We start from the raw sequence: 22,223 nt of genomic DNA, 5'->3' as shown, positions 1-22,223 counted from the left end.
ATGAAATCTCTGCTAGAGTTTGCTAGAAGCCATGTGAGAGACTCTGAAGTCAGCTGGAAGAAGGTTCTATGGTCTGATTAAACCAACATTGAGCTTTTTGGCCATCAGACTAAGTGCTATGTTTGGCGTAAACCAAACACCACACATCATCAAAAACACGCCATCCCTACCGTGAAACACGGTGGTGGCTGCATTGTGCTGTGGGGATGCTTCCCTGCAGCAGGCTCTGGAAGGCTTGTGAAGGTAGATGGTAAAATGAATGCAGCAGGATACAAGAAAATCCTGAAGCAAAATCTGATGCAGTCTGCAAGAGAACTGTGACTTGGGAGATTTGTTTTCCAGCAAGACAATGACCCCAAGCATAAAGCCAAAGCTACACAGGAATGGCTGAAAAACAACAATGTTAATGTCCTGGAGTGGCCAAGTCAGAGTCCAAACCTCAATCCAGTTAAGAACTTATGGCTGAACTTGAAAAGGGCTGTTCACTCACGATCCCCATGTAATCTGACAGAGCTTGAGCAGTTTTGTAAAGAAGAGTGGGGAAAAATTGCAGGTCCAGATGTGCGAAGCTGATAGAGACCTATCCACACGGATTCAAGGTTGTAATAGCTGCCAAATGTGTTGTAATTGCTACTAATTATTGACTTGAAGTGCATGAATACTTATGCAATCAATTATTTTGTGTTTTATATCTGTAATTAATTTACATCACTTTGTAGAGATGTTTTCACTGACATAAAAAAGTCTTTTTCTGTTGATCAGTGTCAAAAAACCCAAATTAAATCCACTGTGATTCAATGTTGTAAAACAAAAAACATGAAAATGTCTAAGGGGTGGGAGGGGTGAATACTTTTTATAGGCACTGTAACTGTTCCTGAACGTGGTGGTTGTGGGATCCTCAGGTACCTCCTGTCTGATGGTACAGTGAGAAGAGAGCACAGTCTGCATGGTGGGAGTTCTTGATGACTTCCGTATGGCAGTACTCCATGCAATTGTGCTCAGTAGTGAGGAGGACTCTGCCTGTGTTGGACTGTGCTGTGTCCACCACTTTCTGTAGGCTTTTCTGTCCCTGGCCATTGGTGTTCTCATACCAGGCCATGATTCAACTGTGCATCTCTAGTTCCTGATTTGCCACACAGGAACCCCAGTGGTGAAAGCTGAGAATGACTTGAGTGTGGGTGGAGCAAGTGAGGACCTTTAGGTTGTGGGGTCTCTGGAAGACCAAGGAGCCATAGTTCAGAATTTTGGGGAATTTAGGTTGGTGGGCACAAGACAAGAGGAAGGAAAGTATCAAATTAGAGAGTGAGGAATAATAACCCTCCCATCCGAGATGCTCAACAACAAGAGAAACATAACCTGGTCATTAAGCCAGTTTTGCCCATATAACGTAGAGAGATCATCCATTGTCAGCACATGCCTCTTGTAGGTTACACGGAAGTTGCGGACAGCGTTATTCCCGACCATCCGATGGTAAGACTGCATCACGTGGTGAATCATACTCTTTCTGCGCACAAACAGAAGCCACAGTGAAAGAAAAGATTAGCTTTACTTATCACGTGTACATCAAACAAACTGCAAAACATGCCACTTCCAAAAACAACCAACACAGTTGGAGCATTTGCTGGGGGCAGCCTGTAAGTGTTGCCATGCTTCCAGTGCCAACATAGCACGCCCATAACTCACCAACCCTAACCCATGTGTCTTTGGAATGTGGGAGGAAAGCGGAGCACCCAGAGGAAATCAACATGGTCATAAGGAAAATGTACAAACTCATTAAAGACAGCAGCAGCAACTGAACCTGGGTGACTCATACTGTATTAGTGTTATACTATGCTGCCCTATGAAGATGTGGTCCTAACAACTCTACAATTCCTGCTCCAGATTAGGGAAGGGTTGTCATTCATCAGTGGCCTGTTCCACACTTAGGCCCACTTGATCAGCTCACCAATAATCGCACCCCATCCTACCCATTCAAGAGAGTCACAGGAACGCTGTAGGCAGTTGGGGGGGTGGCAGTGTCGCTCTACACTCAGGCTCACTGTACACCAACAATTCCACCCAGTCCTGTCCATCCAGGAACACTGTGGGTAACTGTACTGGCTGAATCAGCAGTGAGGAGGGTGGCTCCACAATCAGGCCCAATTGACCAGCTCACCAACAATCCTTCCGAACCCTGTCCAACCAAGAGTCACAGGAATACCCGCCTGCCAAGATCATCACTGTCAACAGCGAGGAGAACCGACCCCATGACGGTTGGCTGATGTGTCCATCCTGTACTCTTGGGCCTTTAAGGATGTCAACAATTCTTTTTGTACACTCTTTGTCCCCAGTGGCTCTGCCCTTGAACTAGGATATTGGGTAAAGGGGCAAGGAAACACTGTGGCAATAACAAAAGAAAAAGTAAAAAGTCATAATCACACCTTCCACTTTGCTTTGAATGGTAAGTCTAGCATTTCCACACCACCACCCCCAACAGCCTTATGTTTTTTTTTATTTAGAGATGCAGCACAGTAACAGGTTTTCTGGCCCAACCACACCCCCGTGACCAACTACGCCCCCGTAACCAACCACACCCTCGTGACCAACTACACTCCTGTGACCAACTAATCTACTTATCTGTACATCTTTGCACAGTGGGAGGAAACTGGAGCACCCGGAGGAAACCCACATGGTTCACATGGAAAATGAACAAACTCCTTACAGACAGCAGCGGGCATTGAACCTGGGTCGGGGTATTGTAATAGTATTACAGTGACTGCTACGATACTGTGCCACTATCGAGCCTACCATCAGCAACGGATCACACACCTGTGAAGGGTTGAGAAGTCTTCTTCGAAAACATCCTGGAGCTTCTCGATCACCTCATCCGTGTTCAGGGGGATCAAGCTGCCGTACGCTTGGATATACTCATCCAGGAGCCCTGCAAAGGAAGGATCACTGTGAGAGAAATCAGCCTCGTCGAAAGGGATTTTCCAAGCTCCAACACACTGCTGTTAGGTCTACCCCTGAGGCAAGTAGGCAGGGAGGTTGTACAACAGTGAGGTGAGGGGAGGGACCAGAGGGAAGGAGCTTTCTTACTGACTTCCTTCCTATCAGTTGGTCTGCTCTTCCTAAGAGTTAGATACTACAATGGTGTTCGTCCCAACCTCAGCACGGTTAAGGAAAATTCATCAGGGAGAAAGGAGTAAAAGGTCATCATCTTAAAATATGGTTTGCAGGAAGCTATGTGGGCCCATTTCTCAGGTGTAAAAGATGATGGACAAGATGATAAGAGGCAGAGATCCAGTGAACAGCCAGAAACTTTTCCCTAGGACAAAAATAGCTAATATAAGGTGGCACAATTTTAAGGTATTTGATGGAAAGTATAGGACAGTAATGTCAGCAGTAGCTTTTTGCACAGAGAGTGCCGTGTGCATGGAACGCACTGTCAGGCAAATACATTAAGTACATTTAAGAGCCTCTTAGAAACATGTATCTGTCATGCCAAAGGGTTTCTGTCCAAGACATTGACCGTACTTTTTTCCATATATGCTGCCTGTCCTGCTGAGTTCCTCCAGAATTTTGTGTGTGTTGTGTGGGAGGGAAGGGTTAGATTGATCCTAGAGTCGGTCAAAAGGCCAGCACATCATGGGCTGTAGGGCCTGTACTGTGCTGTACTGTTCTCCGTTCTATCATACCACAGTAAAGCATTCTCATTACTACCATCAGGGAGGCGGTACAGGAACCTAAAGACGCACACTCACTATTTCAGGAACAGCTTCTTCCCCTCCACCATCAGATTTCTGAATGGTTCATGAACCCTTGAACACTATCTCATTATTTTGTACTACTTATTTTTTATATTTCTTATTGTATTCTCCCTCAGTACCATCCCTCCCAGTGTGACCCTCCCTCGGTATCACCCCTCCCAGTGTGACCCTCCCTCGGTATCACCCCTCCCAGTGTGACCCTCCCTCGGTACCATCCCTCCCAGTGTGACCCTCCCTCGGTATCACCCCTCCCAGTGTGACTCTCCCTCGGTACCATCCCTCCCAGTGTGACCCTCCCTCGGTATCACCCCTCCCAGTGTGACCCTCCCTCGGTATCACCCCTCCCAGTGTGACCCTCCCTCGGTATCACCCCTCCCAGTGTGACCCTCCCTCGGTACCACCCCTCCCAGTGTGACCCTCCCTCGGTACCACCCCTCCCAGTGTGACCCTCCCTCGGTACCACCCCTCCCAGTGTGACCCTCCCTCGGTATCACCCCTCCCAGTGTGACCCTCCTTCGGTATCACCCCTCCCAGTGTGACCCTCCCTCAGTTTCAACACTCCCAATGTGACCCTCCCTCAGTATCACCCCCATAGTGTGACTATCTATCAGTATTGCCCCAGTGTGACCCTCCCTCAGTATTACCCCTCCCACAGTGTGACTATCCCTCAGTACCACCCATCCCAGAATGTGACCCTCCCTCAGTACCACCCATCCCAGAGTGGGATTATCCCTCAGTATCACCCATCCCAGAGTGGGATTATCCCTCAGTACCACCCCCCCCCAGTGTGACTATCCCTCAGTACCACCCATCCCAGGGTGGGATTATCCCTCAGTACCACCCCCCCACAGTGTGACTATCCCTCAGTACCACCCATCCCAGAGTGGGATTATCCCTCAGTACCACCCCCCCCCAGTGTGACTATCCCTCAGTACCACCCATCCCAGAGCGTGACTATCCCTCAGTACCACCCATCCCAGAGTGTGATTATCTGTCAGTACCACCCCCCCCACAGTGTGATTATCCCTCAGTACCACCCATCCCAGAGTGTGATTATCTCTCAGTACCACCCCTCCCACAGTGTGATTATCCCTCAGTATCACCCCTCCCACAGTGTGACTATCCCTCAGTACCACCCATCCCAGAGTGGGATTATCCCTCAGTACCACCCCCCCCACAGTGTGACTATCCCTCAGTATCACCCATCCCAGAGTGTGACCCTCCCTCAGCACCACCACTTCTTTGGTGCTTTCCCTCACACAGTGAGACCCTCCCTTATTACAAGCCTCCATTGTACAAAAGCCCCAATACCAGGTGTCGGCCTAGTTCCAACAGTTTCAGGGTTGCAGTCTCCGTTTCACCACGGTGACCTTACCATGGATACAGGCGATGTGTTCATCACTCATTGCCGCCACGTGGTTTGTGCCTGTCCTGTCCCCAGCCTTCAGCTGCTCTGCGGCACCTGCCTCGGCCTCCAAATCGCCAGCACCACTGCCTTGGCCCTCCGGTACTCGCCTGTGCTTGGACACACTGGCTGTGCTGCCCTCCCCGCCGTCCTCCTCACCACCAAACAGCTGCTCGGCCATCTGTGAACCGATGCTGCAGACATGGCTGATGACAATTGCGTTGTCCACCCCAGCCATGTACTGCCGTGGATCGCTGCTCTCTAGCTGGGGAACTTCGTCCGGGTCACTCAGCGGGTGCCCATTCATCTCAAGGGCATCTGCAAAACCATTGCAGGCAGTAAGACAAGCACATTCATTGTACAGCACTGAGGTTAAACAAGTCTTCTTGCTTATCTCTGGAGTACGAGCTCAACACGGCCAGATTAACTCAAGCAAACCTACACCATCCATAAGGACCCTCACTCAGGTGTACAGATCCCCTCCGCCAAAACCACTGCCTAACGTGGCATGCCAAGCGAACTTAAGGTGGATAAGTCACCTGGACCAGATGGACCCAGAGTCCTGAGAGAGATTGTTAAAGAGATAACGGATGCATTGGTCATGATCTTTCAAGAATCACTTGACTCTGGCATGGTCCCGGAGGACTGGAAGATTGCAAATGTCACTCCACTCTTTAGGAAGGGAGGAAAGCAAAAGAAAGGAAATTGTAGGCCAGTTAGCCTAATCTCAGTGGTTGGGAAAGTATTGGAATCTATTATTAAGGATGAGGTTTCAGGGTAATTGGAGGCTAAAGACAAAATAAGTCAAACTCAACATGGTTTCTGTAAAGGGAAATCTTGCCTGACAAATCTGTTAAGAGTTCTTCAAGGAAGTAACAAGCAGGGTGGACAAAGAAGATGCAGTGGATGTCATTTACAGTACTTGGATTTTCAAAAGGTATTTGATAAGGTGCCACACGTGAGGTTGCTTAACAAGAAAACATCCTATGGTGTTACAGGAGAGATACTGGCATGGATAGAGGAATGGCTGACAGGCAGGAGGCATTGAGTGGGAATAAAAGGGGCCTTTTCTGGTTGGCTGCCGGTGACTAGTGGTGTTACTTAGGGGTCAGTATAAGGATCACTATTTTTCACTTTGCAATGATTTAGATACTGGAATTGATGGCTTTTTGGCCAAGTTTGCAAATGATAGGTGGAGGGGTAGATAGTGCTGAGGCAAAAGGAATTAGACAAATTGGAAGAACGGGCAAAAAAGTGGCAGATGGAATACAGTGTTGGGAAGTACATGATAATACATTTTGGTAAAAGGAACAACAGTACAGACTACTATCTAAATAGGGAAAAGGTTCAAAATCAGAGTTGCAAAGGAACTTAGGAGTCCTCATGCAAGGCTCCTAGAAGGTTAATTTACAGATTGAGTCTGTTGTAAAGGAGGCAAATGCAAGGTTGGCATTTATTTCAAGGAATAGAATATAAAAGCAAGGAGGTATTGCTGAGCCTTTATAAGACACTAGTCAGGCTGCACTTGGAGTACTATCAACAGTTTTGGGCTCCATATCTCAGAAAGAATGTGTCGTCGTTGAAGAGAGTCCAGAGGAGGTACATAAGGATGATTCCGAGAATGAAGGGGTTAACATATCAGCAGCCTTTGGGCCTGAACTTATTGGAATTTAGAAGAACTTGGGGGGAACTCATTGAAACCTACCGAATATTGAAAGGACTGGATAAAGTGGATGTGGAGAGGATGTTTCCTATGGTAGGGGTATCCAGAACTAGAAGACCTTTCAGAACAGAGGTAAGGAGGGATTGTCTATTGTCTACATGGACTTCAGTAAGGCCTTTGACAAGGTCCCGCATGGGAGGTTAGTTAGGAAAATTCAGTCGCTAGGTATACATGGAGAGGTGGTAAATTGGATTAGACATTGGCTCGATGGAAGAAGCCAGAGAGTGGTGATAGAGAATTGCTTCTCTGAGTGGAGGCCTGTGACTAGTGGTGTGCCACAGGGATCAGTGCTGGGTCCATTGTTATTTGTCATCTATATCAATGACCTGGATGATAATGTGGTAAATTGGATCAGCAAGTTTGCTGATGATACAAAGATTGGAGGTGTAGTAGACAGTGAGGAAGGTTTTCAGAGCCTGCAGAGGGACTTGGACCAGCTGGAAAAATGGGCTGAAAAATGGCAGATGGAGTTTAATACTGACAAGTGTGAGGTACTGCACGTTGGAAGGACAAGCCAAGGTAGAACATACAGGGTTAATGGTAAGGTACTGAGGAGAGCAGTGGAACAGAGGGATCTGGGAATACAGATACAAAATTCCCTAAAAGTGTCGTCACAGGTAGATAGGGTCGTAAAGAGACCTTTTGGTACATTGGCCTTTATTAATCGAAGTATTGAGTATAAGAGCTGGAATGTTATGATGAGGTTGTATAAGGCATTGGTGAGGCCGAATCTGGAGTATTGTGTCAGTTTTGGTCACCAAATTACAGGAAGGATATGAATAAGGTTGAAAGAGTGCAGAGAAGGTTTACAAGGATGTTGCCGGGACTTGAGAAACTCAGTTACAGAGAAAGGTTGAATAGGTTAGGACTTTATTCCCTGGAGCGTAGAAGAATGAGGGGAGATTTGATAGAGGTATATAAAATTATGATGGGTATAGATAGAGTGAATGCAAGCAGGCTTTTTCCATTGAGGCAAGGGGAGAACAAGCCAGAGGACATGGGTTAAGGGTGAGGGGGGAAAAGTTTAAAGGGAACATTGGGTGGGGGCTTCTTCACACAGAGAGTGGTGGGAGTATGGAATGAGCTGCCAGACGAGGTGGTAAATGCGGGTTCTTTTTTAACATTTAAGAATAAATTGGACAGATACATGGATGGGAGGTGTATGGAGGGATATGGTCCGTGTGCAGGTCAGTGGGACTAGGCAGAAAATGGTTCAGCACAGCCAAGAAGGGCCAAGGGGCCTGTTTCTGTGCTGTAGTTTCTATGGTTCTATGGTTTCTATGGATATTTTTAGCCAGAGAATAGTGAATCCTAGGAATGCTCTGCAGTGGAGCCAAGTCCATGGGTATTTTTAAAACAGAAGTTAATGTTTCCTGATTATAAAAGGATATGGTGAAAAACCAGGTGTATGGGTTTGAGTGGGATCCGCGATCAGCCGTGATGGAATGGTGTTGCAGCCTAATGGGCTGAATGGCCTAACTCTGTGCCTATGTCTTATGGACTTAACAGTCTATGACAAACAGTTGATTTCACTGATATCTATACTCTGTGTATAGAGGTCTATGACAATCAGTTAATTTCTATGGTACTTACACTCTGTGTATGGATGCTATAACAAACAGTTACGTTGGTGGTGGAAAGTTTGTGAACCCTGTAGAATTTTCTCTATTTCTGCATAAATATGATCAGTGTTGGAAAATACATGATAATGCATTTTGGTAAAAGGAACAACAGTGCGCAGCTCTCCAGTGAAAAATGATATTGTATCTGTTAAATAGGGGCCGTGGACAATTTCTGATTTGATGGAGATAGACGTGAAACATAGAGGAACATCTGGAGAAATTTCTGAAACGCCCATCCACTGCTGTTGTTACTGTGTGGTCGGGAATCTTTCAGAGGGTAGGCCTCAAAATCCCCGGCCTTGCTTGCTTTTGGCCACTGAGAAAGAGGCTGAATTGCTCGGATAGAGATGGCGCTCAGTACTCAGTGTCGGAGAGCTGATCAGAGCTCGAAGTTTTTGCATGATTCAGAGTCGGACCGTGGCCGGGTATGGCAGGGAGAGTTTTTCTTCCCTCTCCCGTCTGCGTGAGATGTGGGACATTTGAGAAACTTTGAACTTTACTGTACTCACGGACTTCTTCATTAAGTTATGGTATTGTGCACTGTTGTAACTATATGTATAATTATGTGGTTTTGTCAGTTTTTTCAGTCTTGGTTTGTCCTGTGTTTTGTGATATCACACCGGAGGAAATAATGTATCATTTCTTAACGCATGCATTACTAAATGACAATAAAAGGGGACTGTGTGTCTTCATAATCTAAAAATGTGATCAGATCTTCACCTAAGTCCTAAAACTAGAAAAAGAGAACCCAATTAAATAAATAACACAAAAAACATTCTACTTGTTCATTTACTTATTGAGAAAAATGATCCAATATTACATGTAATTGTCGGAAAAAGTATGTGAACCTCTGGGGTAATGGCTTCTACAAAAGCTATTTGGAGTCAGGTGATGTAATCAATGAGATGGAAGGTGTGGGTTGTACAGGTGCCCTGCCCTATAAAAAAAGACACACAAAGTCAGGTTACTGACAGAGCCTGCTCTTCTCAAGAAAGATCTATTTATGTGCACCATGCCTCAAACAAAGCTTTCAGAGAACCTTAAAAGAAGAATTGTAGAGATGCATGGAGCTCGAAAGATGACAAAAGCACTTCTAAAGACCTGAGTGTTCTTCAGTCCACAGTGAGAGAAATTGTCTACAAGGAAACTCAGTACTGTTGCTACTCTCCCCTAGGAGTGGGCATCCTGCAAAGATCACACCAAGAACACAACGTGCAATGCTGGAGGAGGTGAAAAAGAACCCAAGGGTAACAGCAAAAGAACTGCAGAACTCCCTGGAACTTGCCAAAGTCTCTGTTCATGTGTCCACTATAAGAAAAACACTGAATAAAAATGGTGTTCACGGAAGGGCATCACTGCTCTCAAAATAAAAAAAAAATGCTGTCCATTTGAAGTTTGCAAAAGACCACTTGGATTTTCTACAACATTTCTGGGGACTATGATCTGTGGACAGATGAGACAAAGGTTGAACATTTTGGCAGAAATGCTCACCGCTATGTTTGGAGGAAAGAGGGCACTGCACACCAACACCAAAACCTCATCCCAACTGTGAAGCACGGTGGAAGGAGCATCATGGTTTGGGGCTCCTTTGCTACCTCAGGGCCTGAATAGTTTGCAATTGTGAAGGCAATAATGAATTCAAAATTGTATCGAGACATTTTACAGGAGAATGTCAGGGTAGCAGTCCATCACCTTAAGCTAAATAGAAGTTGGATAATGCAACAAGACAATGATCCCAAAAACAAGAGAAAACCAACAACCTCCATACACTGGGTTTAAAAAGAAGAAAACTCTGTTTTGCAATAGCTGAGTCAAAGACCTGACCTTAATCCTATAGAAATGTTGTGGAAGGACCCGAAGCAAGCAGTTCGTGCAAGGCAACTCACCAACAACCCAGCAGTTTTGCAAGGAGGAATAGCCGACATGTAGGACTGATCAACAATTCCCAGAAATGTTTGGTTGAAGTTATTGCTGTACAAGTGGGTCACACCAGTTACAGAAAACAAAGGCTCATATACTTTTCCCAAAAAATACATGTAATATTGGACAATTTTCCAAATATAAAAATGAACAAGTATAATATTTTCTGTGCTATTAAATTATCTAGTTTTAGAAATGAGGTGAAGATCTGATCACATTTTAAGTCTACAGGATTCACAAACTTTCCAGCACCACTGTAACTACTATGGTGTTTACATCCTGTGTATGGATGTCAAGAACACAGTTAATTTCTATGATATTCATACCCTTGTGTATGAATGTCCACGACAAAGGGTTAATTTCTGTGGTATTTATACCCTGTGTATGAATGTCTATAACAAATGGTTAATTTCTATGGTATTTACACCCTGTGTATCAATGTCTATGACAAGTGGTAAATTTCTATGGCATTTACATCCTGAGTATGGATGTCTATACAAATGGTTAATTTCTATGGTATTTATACCCTGCCGATGAATGTCTCTAACGAAGGGTTAATTTCTATATTACTTATACCCTGTTTATAACAAATGATTAATTTCCATGATACTTATACCCTGTGTATGGATACCATGACAATTAATTTCTGAAGTATTTATACCCTGTGTATATATTTCTCTAACAAATATTAATTTCTATGGTATTTATAAACTGTGTATGGATGTCTCTAACAAATGGTTAATTCCTGTGGTATTTATATATAGATGACTATGGCACAAAATACTCTGCAGATGCTGGGGTCAAAGCAACACTCACAGCACGCTGGAGGAACTCAGCCGGTCAGATTGGGGGACCGCTTCGTCGAGCACCTCCGCTCCATCTGCCACAGCAGACAGGATCTCCCAGTAGCCACCCAGTTCAACTCTGCTTCCTATTCCCATTCGGATATGTCCATATATGGCCTCCTCTACTGCCATGATGAGGCTAAACTCAGGTTGGAGGAGCAACACCTCATATACCATCTAGGTAGTCTCCAGCCCCTCGGTATGAACATAGAATTCTCCAACTTCTGGTAATTCCCTCCCCCTCCCTTCCCCTATCCCTATTTCACTCTGCCCCCTCCCCCAGCTGCCTATCACCTCCCTCATGGTTCCGCCTCCTTCTACAACCCGGTGTTTTCCCCTATTCCTTCTTCACCTTTCCTGCCTATCACCTCCCTGCTTCCCCTCCCCCACCCCTTTATCTTTCCCCTTACTGGTTTCTCACCTGGAACCTACCAGCCTTCTCCTTCCCACCCTCCCCCCACCTTCTTTATCGGGCCTCTACCCCTTCCCTCTTCAGTCCTGATGAAGGGTTCCGGCCCGAAACATCGACTGATCGTTTCCACGGATACTGCTAGACCTGCTGAGTTCCTCCAGCGTGTTGTGATAGATGACTATGACAAATGGTTAATTTCTAGGGTATTTGACCCCTGTGTATGAATGTTAACAACAAATGGTTAATTATTATGGTATTTATACCCTGTGTATGAATGTATATGACAAATGGCTAATTTCTCTGGTATTTATACCCTATGTATGGATGTCTATGACAGTTAATTTCTACGGTATTTTTACCCTGTGTAGGGTTGTCTATGATAAATGTTTAATTTCTATGTTATTTAACCCTGTGTATGGATGTCGATGACAAATGGTTAATTTTTATGCCATTTATACCCTGTGTATTGATGATATGACAGTAAATTTCTCTGGTATTTATATCCTGTGTATTAATGTCCAAAAGAAATAGTTAATTTCTATGGTATTTATACCCTGTGTATGAATATCTATGACAAATGGCTAATTTCTATGGTATTTATACCTTGTGTATGGATGTCTATGATAAATTGTTAATTTCTTTGGTCATTATACCTGTGAATAGATGTCTATGGCAGTTAATTTCTAAGTTATTTAGGCCCTGTGTATGAATGTCTGTGACAAATTGTTAATTTCTATGGTAGTGCCATCAGCGCCAGACTTTGGGACAAAAGGTCCCGAGTTCAAATCCTGCCAGCTCCCAGCACGCTTTCTATCCGTGCTGGGTTACGAGCTGGTGATCCCTTTGGAAACTCACCTGGCAGAAGGCAATGGCAAACCACTGCTGTAACTTGCCTCGTACATGGTTCCCCACATCAAAGAGGCGTGGAGGGAAATCGTCTGCTAACCGGAGAAACTCCGGATGCAAAGTACTTTTCCTTTCCTATGGTATTTATACCCTGTGCATTACTGTCCATTACAAATGGTTAATTTCAATGGTATTTGAACCCTGTGTATGAATGTCAACGACAAACAGTTAATTTCTATAGTATTTATAACGTGTGTATGAATGTCTCTAACAAATGGTTAATTTCTGTGGTATTTATACCCAGTGTATGAATGTCTATGACACATGGTTAATTTCTATGGTATTTATACCCTGTGTATGGATAACTACAACAAATGGTTCATTTCTATAGTCTTCATACCTTGTGTATAGATGTCTATGACAAATGGTTAATTTCTATGGTGATTACACCCTGTGTATGGATGTCTATGACAAATGGTTAATTTCTATGGTATTTATACCTTGTGTAGGATAGTCTATGACAAATGTTTAATTACTATGTTATTTAACCCTGTGTATGGATGTCTATGACAAATGGTTAATTTCTATGGTACTTATACCCTGTGTATGAATGTCTCTGACAAATGGTTTAATTCCTATGGTATTCATACCCAGTATATGGATGTCCAAAAGAAATAGTTAATTTATATGGTATTTATATCCCGTGTATGAATTTCTATGACAGTTAATTTCTATGGTATTTTTACCCTGTGTAGGATTGTCAATAACATATGGTTAATTTCTATAGCATTTAACCCTGTGTATGGATGTCTCTAACAAATGGTTAATTTTTATGGTATTTATACCCTGTGTATGAATGTCTATAACAAATGGTTAATTTCTATGGTATTTATACCCTGTGTATGAATGTCTGTAACAAATGGTTAATTTCTATGGTATTTATACCCTGTGTATGGATGTCTAAAAGAAATAGTTAATTTCTGGTATTTATATCCTGTGTATGAATATCTATGACAAATGGTTAATTTCTACGGTATTTATACTCTGTGTAGGGTTGTCTATAACAAATGTTTAATTTCTATGTTATTTAACCTTGTGTATGAATATGTATGACAAACATTTATTTATGTGGTATTTATACCCAGTGTATGGATGTCTATGACAAATGGTTCATTTCTATGGTATTTATATCCTGTGCACAGAAACAATGACAAATGGTTCATTTCTATCGCCTTTATACCTGTGTATGAACGTCTATGACAAACGGTTAATTTCTATGGTATTTATACCTTGTGTGTTGATGATAGTAACAAATGGTTAATTTCTATGGTAGTTATACCCTGTTTATGAATGTCTATGACAAGTGGTTATTATCTATGGTTTTTATACCCTGTGTATGGATGACTATGACAAACGGTTAATTTCTATGGTATTTATACCTTGTGTATGGATGTCTGTAACAAATGGTTAGTTTGTATGGTATTTATGCTCTGTGCATGAACATCTGTAACAAACAGTTAATTTCTGTGGTATTTATACCCTGTGTGTAGATGTCTGTAACAAATGGTTAATTTCTGTGTTATGTACATCCTGTGTATGTACATAAGATGAGGGAGATGAGGCTGAGTACAGGGCTACGGTAGGAAACTTTGTCACATGGTGTGAGCAGAATTATCTGCAGCTTAATGTGAAAAAGACTAAGGAGCTGGTGGTAGACCTGAGGAGAGTTAAGGTACCGGTGATCCCTGTTTCCATCCAGGGGGTCAGTGTGGACATGGTGGAGGATTACAAATACCTGGGAATACGAATTGACAATAAACTGGACTGGTCAAAGAACACTGAGGCTGTCTACAAGAAGGGTTAGAGCCGTCTCTATTTCCTGAGGAGACTGAGGCCCTTTAACATCTGCCGGACGATGCTGAGGATGTTCTACGAGTCTGTGGTGGCCAGTGCTATCATGTTTGCTGTTGTGTGCTGGGACAGCAGACACCAACAGAATCAACAAACTCATTCGTAAGGCCAGTGATATTGTGGGGATGGAACTAGACTCCCTGACAGTGGTGTCTGAAAAGAGGATGCTGTCCAAGTTGCATGCCATCTTGGACAATGTCTCCCATCCACTACATAATGTACTGGGTGGGCACAGGAGTACATTCAGCCAGAGACTCATTCCACTGAGATGCAACACAGAGCGTCATAGGAAGTCACTCCTGCCTGTGGCCATCAATCTTTACAATTCCTCCATTGGAGGGTCAGACACCCTGAGCCAATAGGCTGGTCCTGGACTTATTTCCTGGTATAATTCACATATTACTATTGAACTATTTATGGTTTTATTACTATTTAATTATTTATGGTGCAACTGTAACGAAAACCAATTTCCCCCGGGATCAATAAAGTATGACTATGACTATGAATGTCTATGATGAATTGTTAAGGTCTATGGTATTCATGCCCTGCGTATGAATGTCTCTGACAAATGGTTCATTTGTCATACATAAAATACAGAGAAACATAGTAAACGTACAGCACAATACAGGCCTTTCAGCCCACAAAGTTGTGCTGAACATGTCCCTACCTTAGAAATTAATAGGCTAACCTAAAGCCCTCTATTTTTCTAAGCTCCATGTACCTATCCAAAAGTCTCTTAAAAGACCCTATCGTACCCGCCTCCACCACCGTTGCCGGCAGCCCATTCCACGCCCTCACCACTCTCTGAGTAAAAAACTTACCCCTGACATCTCCTCTATACCTACTCCCCAGCACCTTAAACCTGTGTCCTCTTGCGGCAACCATTTCAGCCCTGGGAAGAAGCCTCTGACTATCCACACGATCAATGCCTCTCACCATCTTATACACCTCTATCAGGTCACCTCTCATCCTTCGTCGCCCCAAGGAGAAAAGGCCGAGTTCACTCAACCTATTCTCATAAGGCATGCTCCAGGCAACATCCTTTTAAATATCCTCTGCACCCTTTCTATCATTTCCACATCCTTCCTGCAGTGAGGCAACCAGAACTGAGCACAGTCCTCCAAGTGGGGTCTGACCAGGGTCCTATGTAGCTGTAACATTACCTCTTGGCTCCTAAATTCAATTCCATGATTGATGAAGGCCAATACACTGTACGCCTTCTTAACCACAGAGTCAACCTGTGCAGCTGCTTTGAGCATCCTATGGACTCGGACTCCCAAGTTCCCTCTGATCCTCCACACTGCTAAGAGTCTTACCATTAATAATACACTCTGCCATCATATCTGACCTACCAAAATGAACCACCTCACACTTATCTGGATTGAACTCAATCTGCCACTTCTCAGCCCAGTTTTGCATTCTATCAATGTCCCGCTGTAACCTCTGACAGCCCTCCACACTATCCACAACACCTCCAATCTTTGTGTCATCAGCAAACTTACTAACCCATCCCTCCACTTCCTCATCCAGGTCATTTATAAAAATCACAAAGAGTAGGGGTCCCAGAACAGATCCTTGAGGCACACCACTGGTCACCGACCTCCATGCAGAATATGACACGTCTACAGCCACTGTTTGCCTTCTGTGGGCAAGCCAGTTCTAGATCCACAAAGCAATGTCCCCTTGGATCCCACGCCTCCTTACTTTCTCAATAAACCTTGCATGGGGTGCCTTATCAAATGCCTTGCTGAAATCCATATACAGTACATCTACTGCTCTTCCTTCATCAATATGTTTAGTCACATCCTCAAAAAATTCAATCAGGCTCGTAAGGCACGACCTGCCTTTGACAAAGCCATGCTAACCATATTTTTCTTCTCCAAATATTCATAAATCCTGCCTCTCAGGATCTTCTCCATCAATTTACCAACCACTGACTTAAGACTAAGCACAAAATAATCTGCAGATGCTGGGGTCAAAGCAACACTCACAACACGCTGGAGGAATTCAGCAGGTCGGGCAGCGTCTGTGGAAAAGATCAGTCGACGTTTCAGGCCGGGACCCTTCGTCAGGACTGTAGAGGGAAGGGGCAGAAGCCCTATAAAAAAGATGGGGGGAGGGTGGGAAAGAGAAGGCTGGTAGGTTCCAGGTGAGAAACCAGTAAGGGGAAAGATAAAGGGGTGGGGGAGGGGAAGCAGGGAGGTGATAGGCAGGAAAGGTGAAGAAGGAATAGGGGAAAACACCGGGTTGTAGAAGGAGGCGGAACCAAGAGGGAGGTGGTAGGCAGCTGGGGGAGGGGGCAGAGTGACATAGGGTTAGGGGAAGGGAATTACTAGAAGTTGGAGAATTCTATGTTCATACCAAGGGGCTGAAGACTACCTAGATGGTATATGGGGTGTTGCTCCTCCAACCTGAGTTTAGCCTCATCATGGCAGTAGAGGAGGCCATGTATGGACATATCTGAATGGGAGTGGGAAGCAGAATTGGGAGATCCTGTCTGTTTTGGCAGACGGAGTGGAGGTGCTCGACGAAGCGGTCCCCCAATCTGTCTCGGGTTTCACCGATGTAGAGGAGGCCGCACCGGAAGCACCGGATGGATGTAGAGGAGGCCGCACTGGGAGCACCGGATGGATGTAGAGGAGGCCACTTGTGAGTCTGTTGGGATTTTATTTGTGAGTCTGTTGGGCCCCAAACAGTACTTCCAAGTGAGGCAACACTTCACTTGTGAGTCTGTTGGGGTCACCTATTGCATCCGGTGCTCCCGGTGCGGCCTCCTCTACATCGGTGAAACCCGATGCAGATTGGGGGACCGCTTCGTCGAGCACCTCCACTCCGTCCGCCACAACAGACAGGATCTCCCAGTAGCCACCCACTTCAACTCTGCTTCCCACTCCCATTCAGATATGACCATACACGGCCTCCTCTACTGCCATGATGAGGCTAAACTCAGGTTGGAGGAGCAACACCTCATATACCATCTGGGTAGTCTCCAGCCTCTTGGTATGAACACAGAATTCTCCAACTTCTGGTAATTCCCTCCCCCTCCCTTCCCCTATCCCTATGTCACTCTGCCCCTCCCCCAGCTGCCTATCACCTCCCTCATGGTTCCGCCTCCTTCTACAACCCGGTGTTTTCCCCTATTCCTTCTTCACCTTTCCTGCCTATCACCTCCCTGCTTCCCCTCCCCCACCCCTTTATCTTTCCCCTTACTGGTTTCTCACCTGGAACCTACCAGCCTTCTCCTTCCCACCCTCCCCCCACCTTCTTTATCGGGCCTCTACCCCTTCCCTCTTCAGTCCTGATGAAGGGTTCCGGCCCGAAACATCGACTGATCGTTTCCACGGATACTGCTAGACCTGCTGAGTTCCTCCAGCATGTTGTGACTGACTTAAGACTCACTGGTCTATAATTTCCTAGGCTATCTCTACTCCCTTTCTTGAATAAAGGAACAACATCTGCAACCCTCCAATCCTCCGGAACCTCTCCCGTCCCCATTGATGATGCAAAGATCATCGCCAGAGGCTCAGCAATCTCCTCCCTCACCTCCCACAGTAGTCTGGGTTACATCTCATCCGGTCCCAGCGACTTATCCAACTTGATGCTTTCCAAAAGCTCCAGCACATCCTCTTTTTTAATATCTACATGCTCAAGCTTTTCAGTCTGCTGCAAGTCATCACTACAATCACCAAGATCCTCTTCCATAGTGAATATTGAAGAAAGGTATTCATTAAGTACCTCTGCTATTTCCTCCGGTTCCATACACACTTTCCCACTGTCACACTTGATAGGTCCTATTCTTTCAGGCTCTATCCTTTTGCTCTTCACATACTTGTAGAATGCCTTGGGGTTTTCCTTCATCCTGCCCACCAAGGCCCTCTCATGGCCCTTTCTGGCTCTCCTAATTTCCTTCTTAAGCTCCTTCCTGTTAGCCTTATAATCTTCTAGATCGCTAACATTACCTAGCTCTCTGAACCTTCTGTAAGCTTGTCTTTTCTTTGGTATTTATACCCTGTATATGAATGTCTTTGACAAAAGATTAATTTCTGTGGTATTTACCGACTGTGTATGGATGTCCATGACAAATGGTTAATTTCTATGGTATTTACACCCTGTGTATGAATGTCTGTGACAAATGGTTCATTTCTATGGCATTTATACCCTGTGTACGAAAATCTATGACAAACTGTTAATTTCTATGGTATTTATACTCTAGAATGTGTATGAATGTTTATGACAAATGGTTAATTTCTATACGCAAACACCAGGAAATTTAATTTCTATAGTATTTATACCCCCTGTATAGTTGTCTCTTACAAATGGTTAATTTCTATGGTTTCATACCGTGTATGGTTGTCTGTAACCAATGGTTAATTTCTATGGTTTCATACCGTGTATGGTTGTCTGTAACCAATGGTTAATTTCTATGGTATTTATGCCCTGTGTATGAACCTCTATGACAAACATTGATTTCTATGGTATTTTTACCCTGTGTATGGATGTCTATGAGAAGAAAAAACTAATACCACTTTGAATTATAACTGGAGATGCTCAAATTGACTCCAACATGAAATGTTAAACCTGTTTCTCCCTCCACAGAAGCTGCCTGACCTGCTGAGAATTTATATTATTTTCAGTTTTCATTTCTGATTTCCAGCATCTGCCATTTTTTGCCTTTTAAATTAGACCAGTCGGAGTTGGAGTTAAACTGCTGTACAGCCCTGCACCATCCTTCCCTACCTCTGACCAATAGGGAATACAGAAACATCTGGGATCCTCTTCAATGACGAACACTGAAAACATCTGGGAGTCTCTGACCAATGAGGAACACTGAAACATCTGGGAACCTCTGACCCATGGGGAGCACTTAAATGTCTGGAAGCCTCTGACCAATTTGGAACCAGAACATCTGGGAAACTGACCAACAGGGAAAACAGAAACATCTGGAAGCCACTGACCAATAGGGAATACTGGAACATCGGTGATCCTCTGAACATGGGGAACATGGAAACATTTGGGAGCCTCTGACCAAAAGTTAACACAGAAACATCTGGGTTTCCGCCAAACATTTGAGAACCTTTGACCAATAGGGAACACTGAAACATCTGCGATTCTCTAACCAATAGGCCACACCAAAATATGGTTGTCCTCTAACCAATAGGGAACACAAATATCTGGGAGTCTTTGACCATTGGGGAACACAAGCATCTGGAAGTCTCTGACAACAGGCACACAGAAACATCTGGGATCCTCTGACCAATAGGGAACACCAAAACACTGTGCACTCAGCCAATTGAATGCTTCCTTAAACCTCCTCCTGTGACAGCTACCTGCAATGCCACAGACCGGTGGCCGGGTGGAATTCCCCACTTCGGCTGCCTTTGTGTGGTTGAGCGTGATCCCACTCTCCTGCTCCTGAACGCCCACGCTAATGGAGTTGAGAGTTGAAGTGTCACCACTGCCTTCCGCCTGGCAGAGCTGGGGAATGCCCTTCTGCCGAGCCATGAGGCGGGAGTACAGGTGGCGATCTCCATCCACACTTGGGTTGTTCAGTAGCCTTGCGCTCTCCCCGTGGTCCACGACTCCGGGTGCTCGGCCAGCTCCTGAGAGTCCACGGTGACCCAACTGGGGAAAGGTGCTCGGCCCTTCCTTTGGCATCTCTGGGAAGCCAGCTGCAACAGTCCCCCGGAGCAGGGCCGAAGGACTACTGACCTTTTCAAAAGGTCCCGCTGGAGTCAGGAGCTTGTAGTCCACCGGCAAAACTTGGCAATTGGCCATAGGTGGGCCCTGTAGACCCCTGCCCACTAATTTTGGCCAAAACTCATTGCTTCCCTCTAGTGAGTCCCTGTGGCCTTCTGCAAACGAGCCACAAGCACCGGGGTCCAGGCCAGGGACGTCAGTCGGGGGCAGCTCGCTGACTTCGGGGAAATTTGGATGACATTCCCGTGGCAGGTCAATCGCTCCACTTTCCATCGCCTCACCTACTTGCCCCTGTAGACGGGGCAGGCCTCGCCGGGCACCTCGAGGCCGGGTATTTTGCCTCCTGCCGGAGAACAAGCCCCATATTCTCCAATGGAAAGTCAGAGGGGATATGCGGTGATTTAACAGCAAGTGCAGGGCCCGCATCAGTCTACGCCTCTTCCGGAACCTTCTGCGCTCCTGCCTCCTGCGAGGGTTGATGCCGAGTTCACTTCCCCTCCTGTGCTGGGTCTCACTCTGATCGGCAGCCCAGGTTGGAATGTAGCGGCTGCAGCCGGCTGGGTGGGCAGCAGAGCTGTTGCCTTCCAGCTGCCTGGAACTGGCCCAGGTGCCAGTGACCCCATCATGTGGAACGCTGCATCCTGGCACCTCCCAGCCAGGCACTGTCCCCCAGTCACTGGCAGAGCTGTCAGCCACCCCTTCAAAGGCTGCTTTTCTCTTCCTAGACAGGTTGTTCCAGGTGGCGTGGTTGGCTGAGGAGTAGCTTCCACCCTTCAGCAGCTTCCCCCTGGTCAGATCTGAACCACCAGTAACGGTTAGTGAGCCACACCCCTTTGGTTCGTGGAACCAAGCCTCAGCCAACAATGGCTTCACTCTCCTCCCTCTGAAGTCCATCTTCAGTCTGAATTGCAGCTGCTCTTGGTTTGAGGAGTGGGGGAACGATTCTTCACATCCGAGATGAGCCTTTCCTGCAGCACTTCCTTACTTGGGTGTTATCTTGCATAGTTTCTAGATACCTGCAGGTTTAGAAAAGAGAGGTTTTTAACAGATCTGTTCTCACACTTCTCTCCCCTCGTGCCACACACACACACAAACACTCACACACATACAGGCACACACAAACAGAAATGCACACACACCAACACTCATATATATATATACACACACACACACACACACACGTGGGGAGCTGTCATTTCTGTGTCATTTTACGCACAGAATGAAAATCACTCACTGAACAGAGGGTGACCACAGACTCAAAACTTCCCACCAATGTCCCTTCAAATAATTTAGAGTAAAAGCAGTGGAACTTTTTAAGACCTCCAAACTAACTAAACCAAACAACAAACCAGGGATGTTGGTGATCACTGGTGCTGTAAATCGTTGTGCTAACTACTGAGTCTCCTCAAGATCCTAAGACTTATTAGATTAAATCAGCTTTATTTGTACATTGAAATATCAAGACATTCGGTGAAGCACTTCCTTGGGCTCAAATTAAAATCAGTGAGGATTGTGCTGGGGGAAGCACACAAGTGTCTTGGTTTGACCATACTTGCGAGTATCATGTTAAGTTCTAGTCACCTCATTATAGGAAGGGTGCAAAAGCTTAAGACCATAAGACCATAGGAGCAGAATTATGCCATCAGCCCATCGAGTCTGCTCCGCTATTCCCAAGTTCAACTCAACCCCATACACCTGTCTTCTCGCCATTTCCTTTGATGTCCTGACCAATCAGGAAACAATCAACTTCTGCCTTAAATATACCCATGGACTTGGCCTCCACCGCAGTCTGTGGCAGAGCGTTCCACAGATTCACTATTCTCTGGCTAAAGAAATTCCTCCTTACCTCTGTGCTAAAGGGTAGCCCCTCAATTTTGAGGCTGTGCTCTCTAGATCTGGATAACCCCACCATAGGAAACACCCTCTCCACATCCACTCCCTCAAGTCCGTTCAACATTCGGCAGGTTCAAATGAGATCCCCTGTATTCTTCTAAATTCCAGTGAGTACAGTCCCAAAGCTGCCACTCCTCATATGTTAATCCCTTCATTCCTAGAATCATCCTCATGAACCTCTTCTGGATTCTCTCTAATGA

At 45.3% G+C, this 22,223-nt stretch overlaps 1 protein-coding gene across 2 annotated transcripts in view; it reads right to left on the bottom strand.

Moving 5' to 3' along the window:
• The window catches only part of LOC140197931 (uncharacterized), a 69,914-nt gene that overhangs the window by 38,002 nt on the left and 9,689 nt on the right, over window positions 1-22,223 (bottom strand). For both annotated transcript variants that reach the window (XM_072258547.1, XM_072258549.1), the window contains exons 2-5: window positions 19,761-21,146; window positions 5,125-5,472; window positions 2,809-2,920; window positions 1,357-1,504 (exon numbers count right to left, since the gene is read on the bottom strand). In XM_072258547.1, coding sequence (XP_072114648.1) covers window positions 1,357-1,504; window positions 2,809-2,920; window positions 5,125-5,472; window positions 19,761-21,024 — 1,872 coding nt within the window. In that variant the 5' untranslated portion in view covers window positions 21,025-21,146. The remainder of the gene's footprint in view (window positions 1-1,356; window positions 1,505-2,808; window positions 2,921-5,124; window positions 5,473-19,760; window positions 21,147-22,223) is intronic.

Source organism: Mobula birostris, chromosome 5, assembly GCF_030028105.1.
Source record: "Mobula birostris isolate sMobBir1 chromosome 5, sMobBir1.hap1, whole genome shotgun sequence".
In the NCBI taxonomy this organism is placed as follows: Eukaryota; Metazoa; Chordata; class Chondrichthyes; order Myliobatiformes; family Myliobatidae; genus Mobula; species Mobula birostris.
This window is presented reverse-complemented; position numbering and strand designations above follow the sequence as displayed.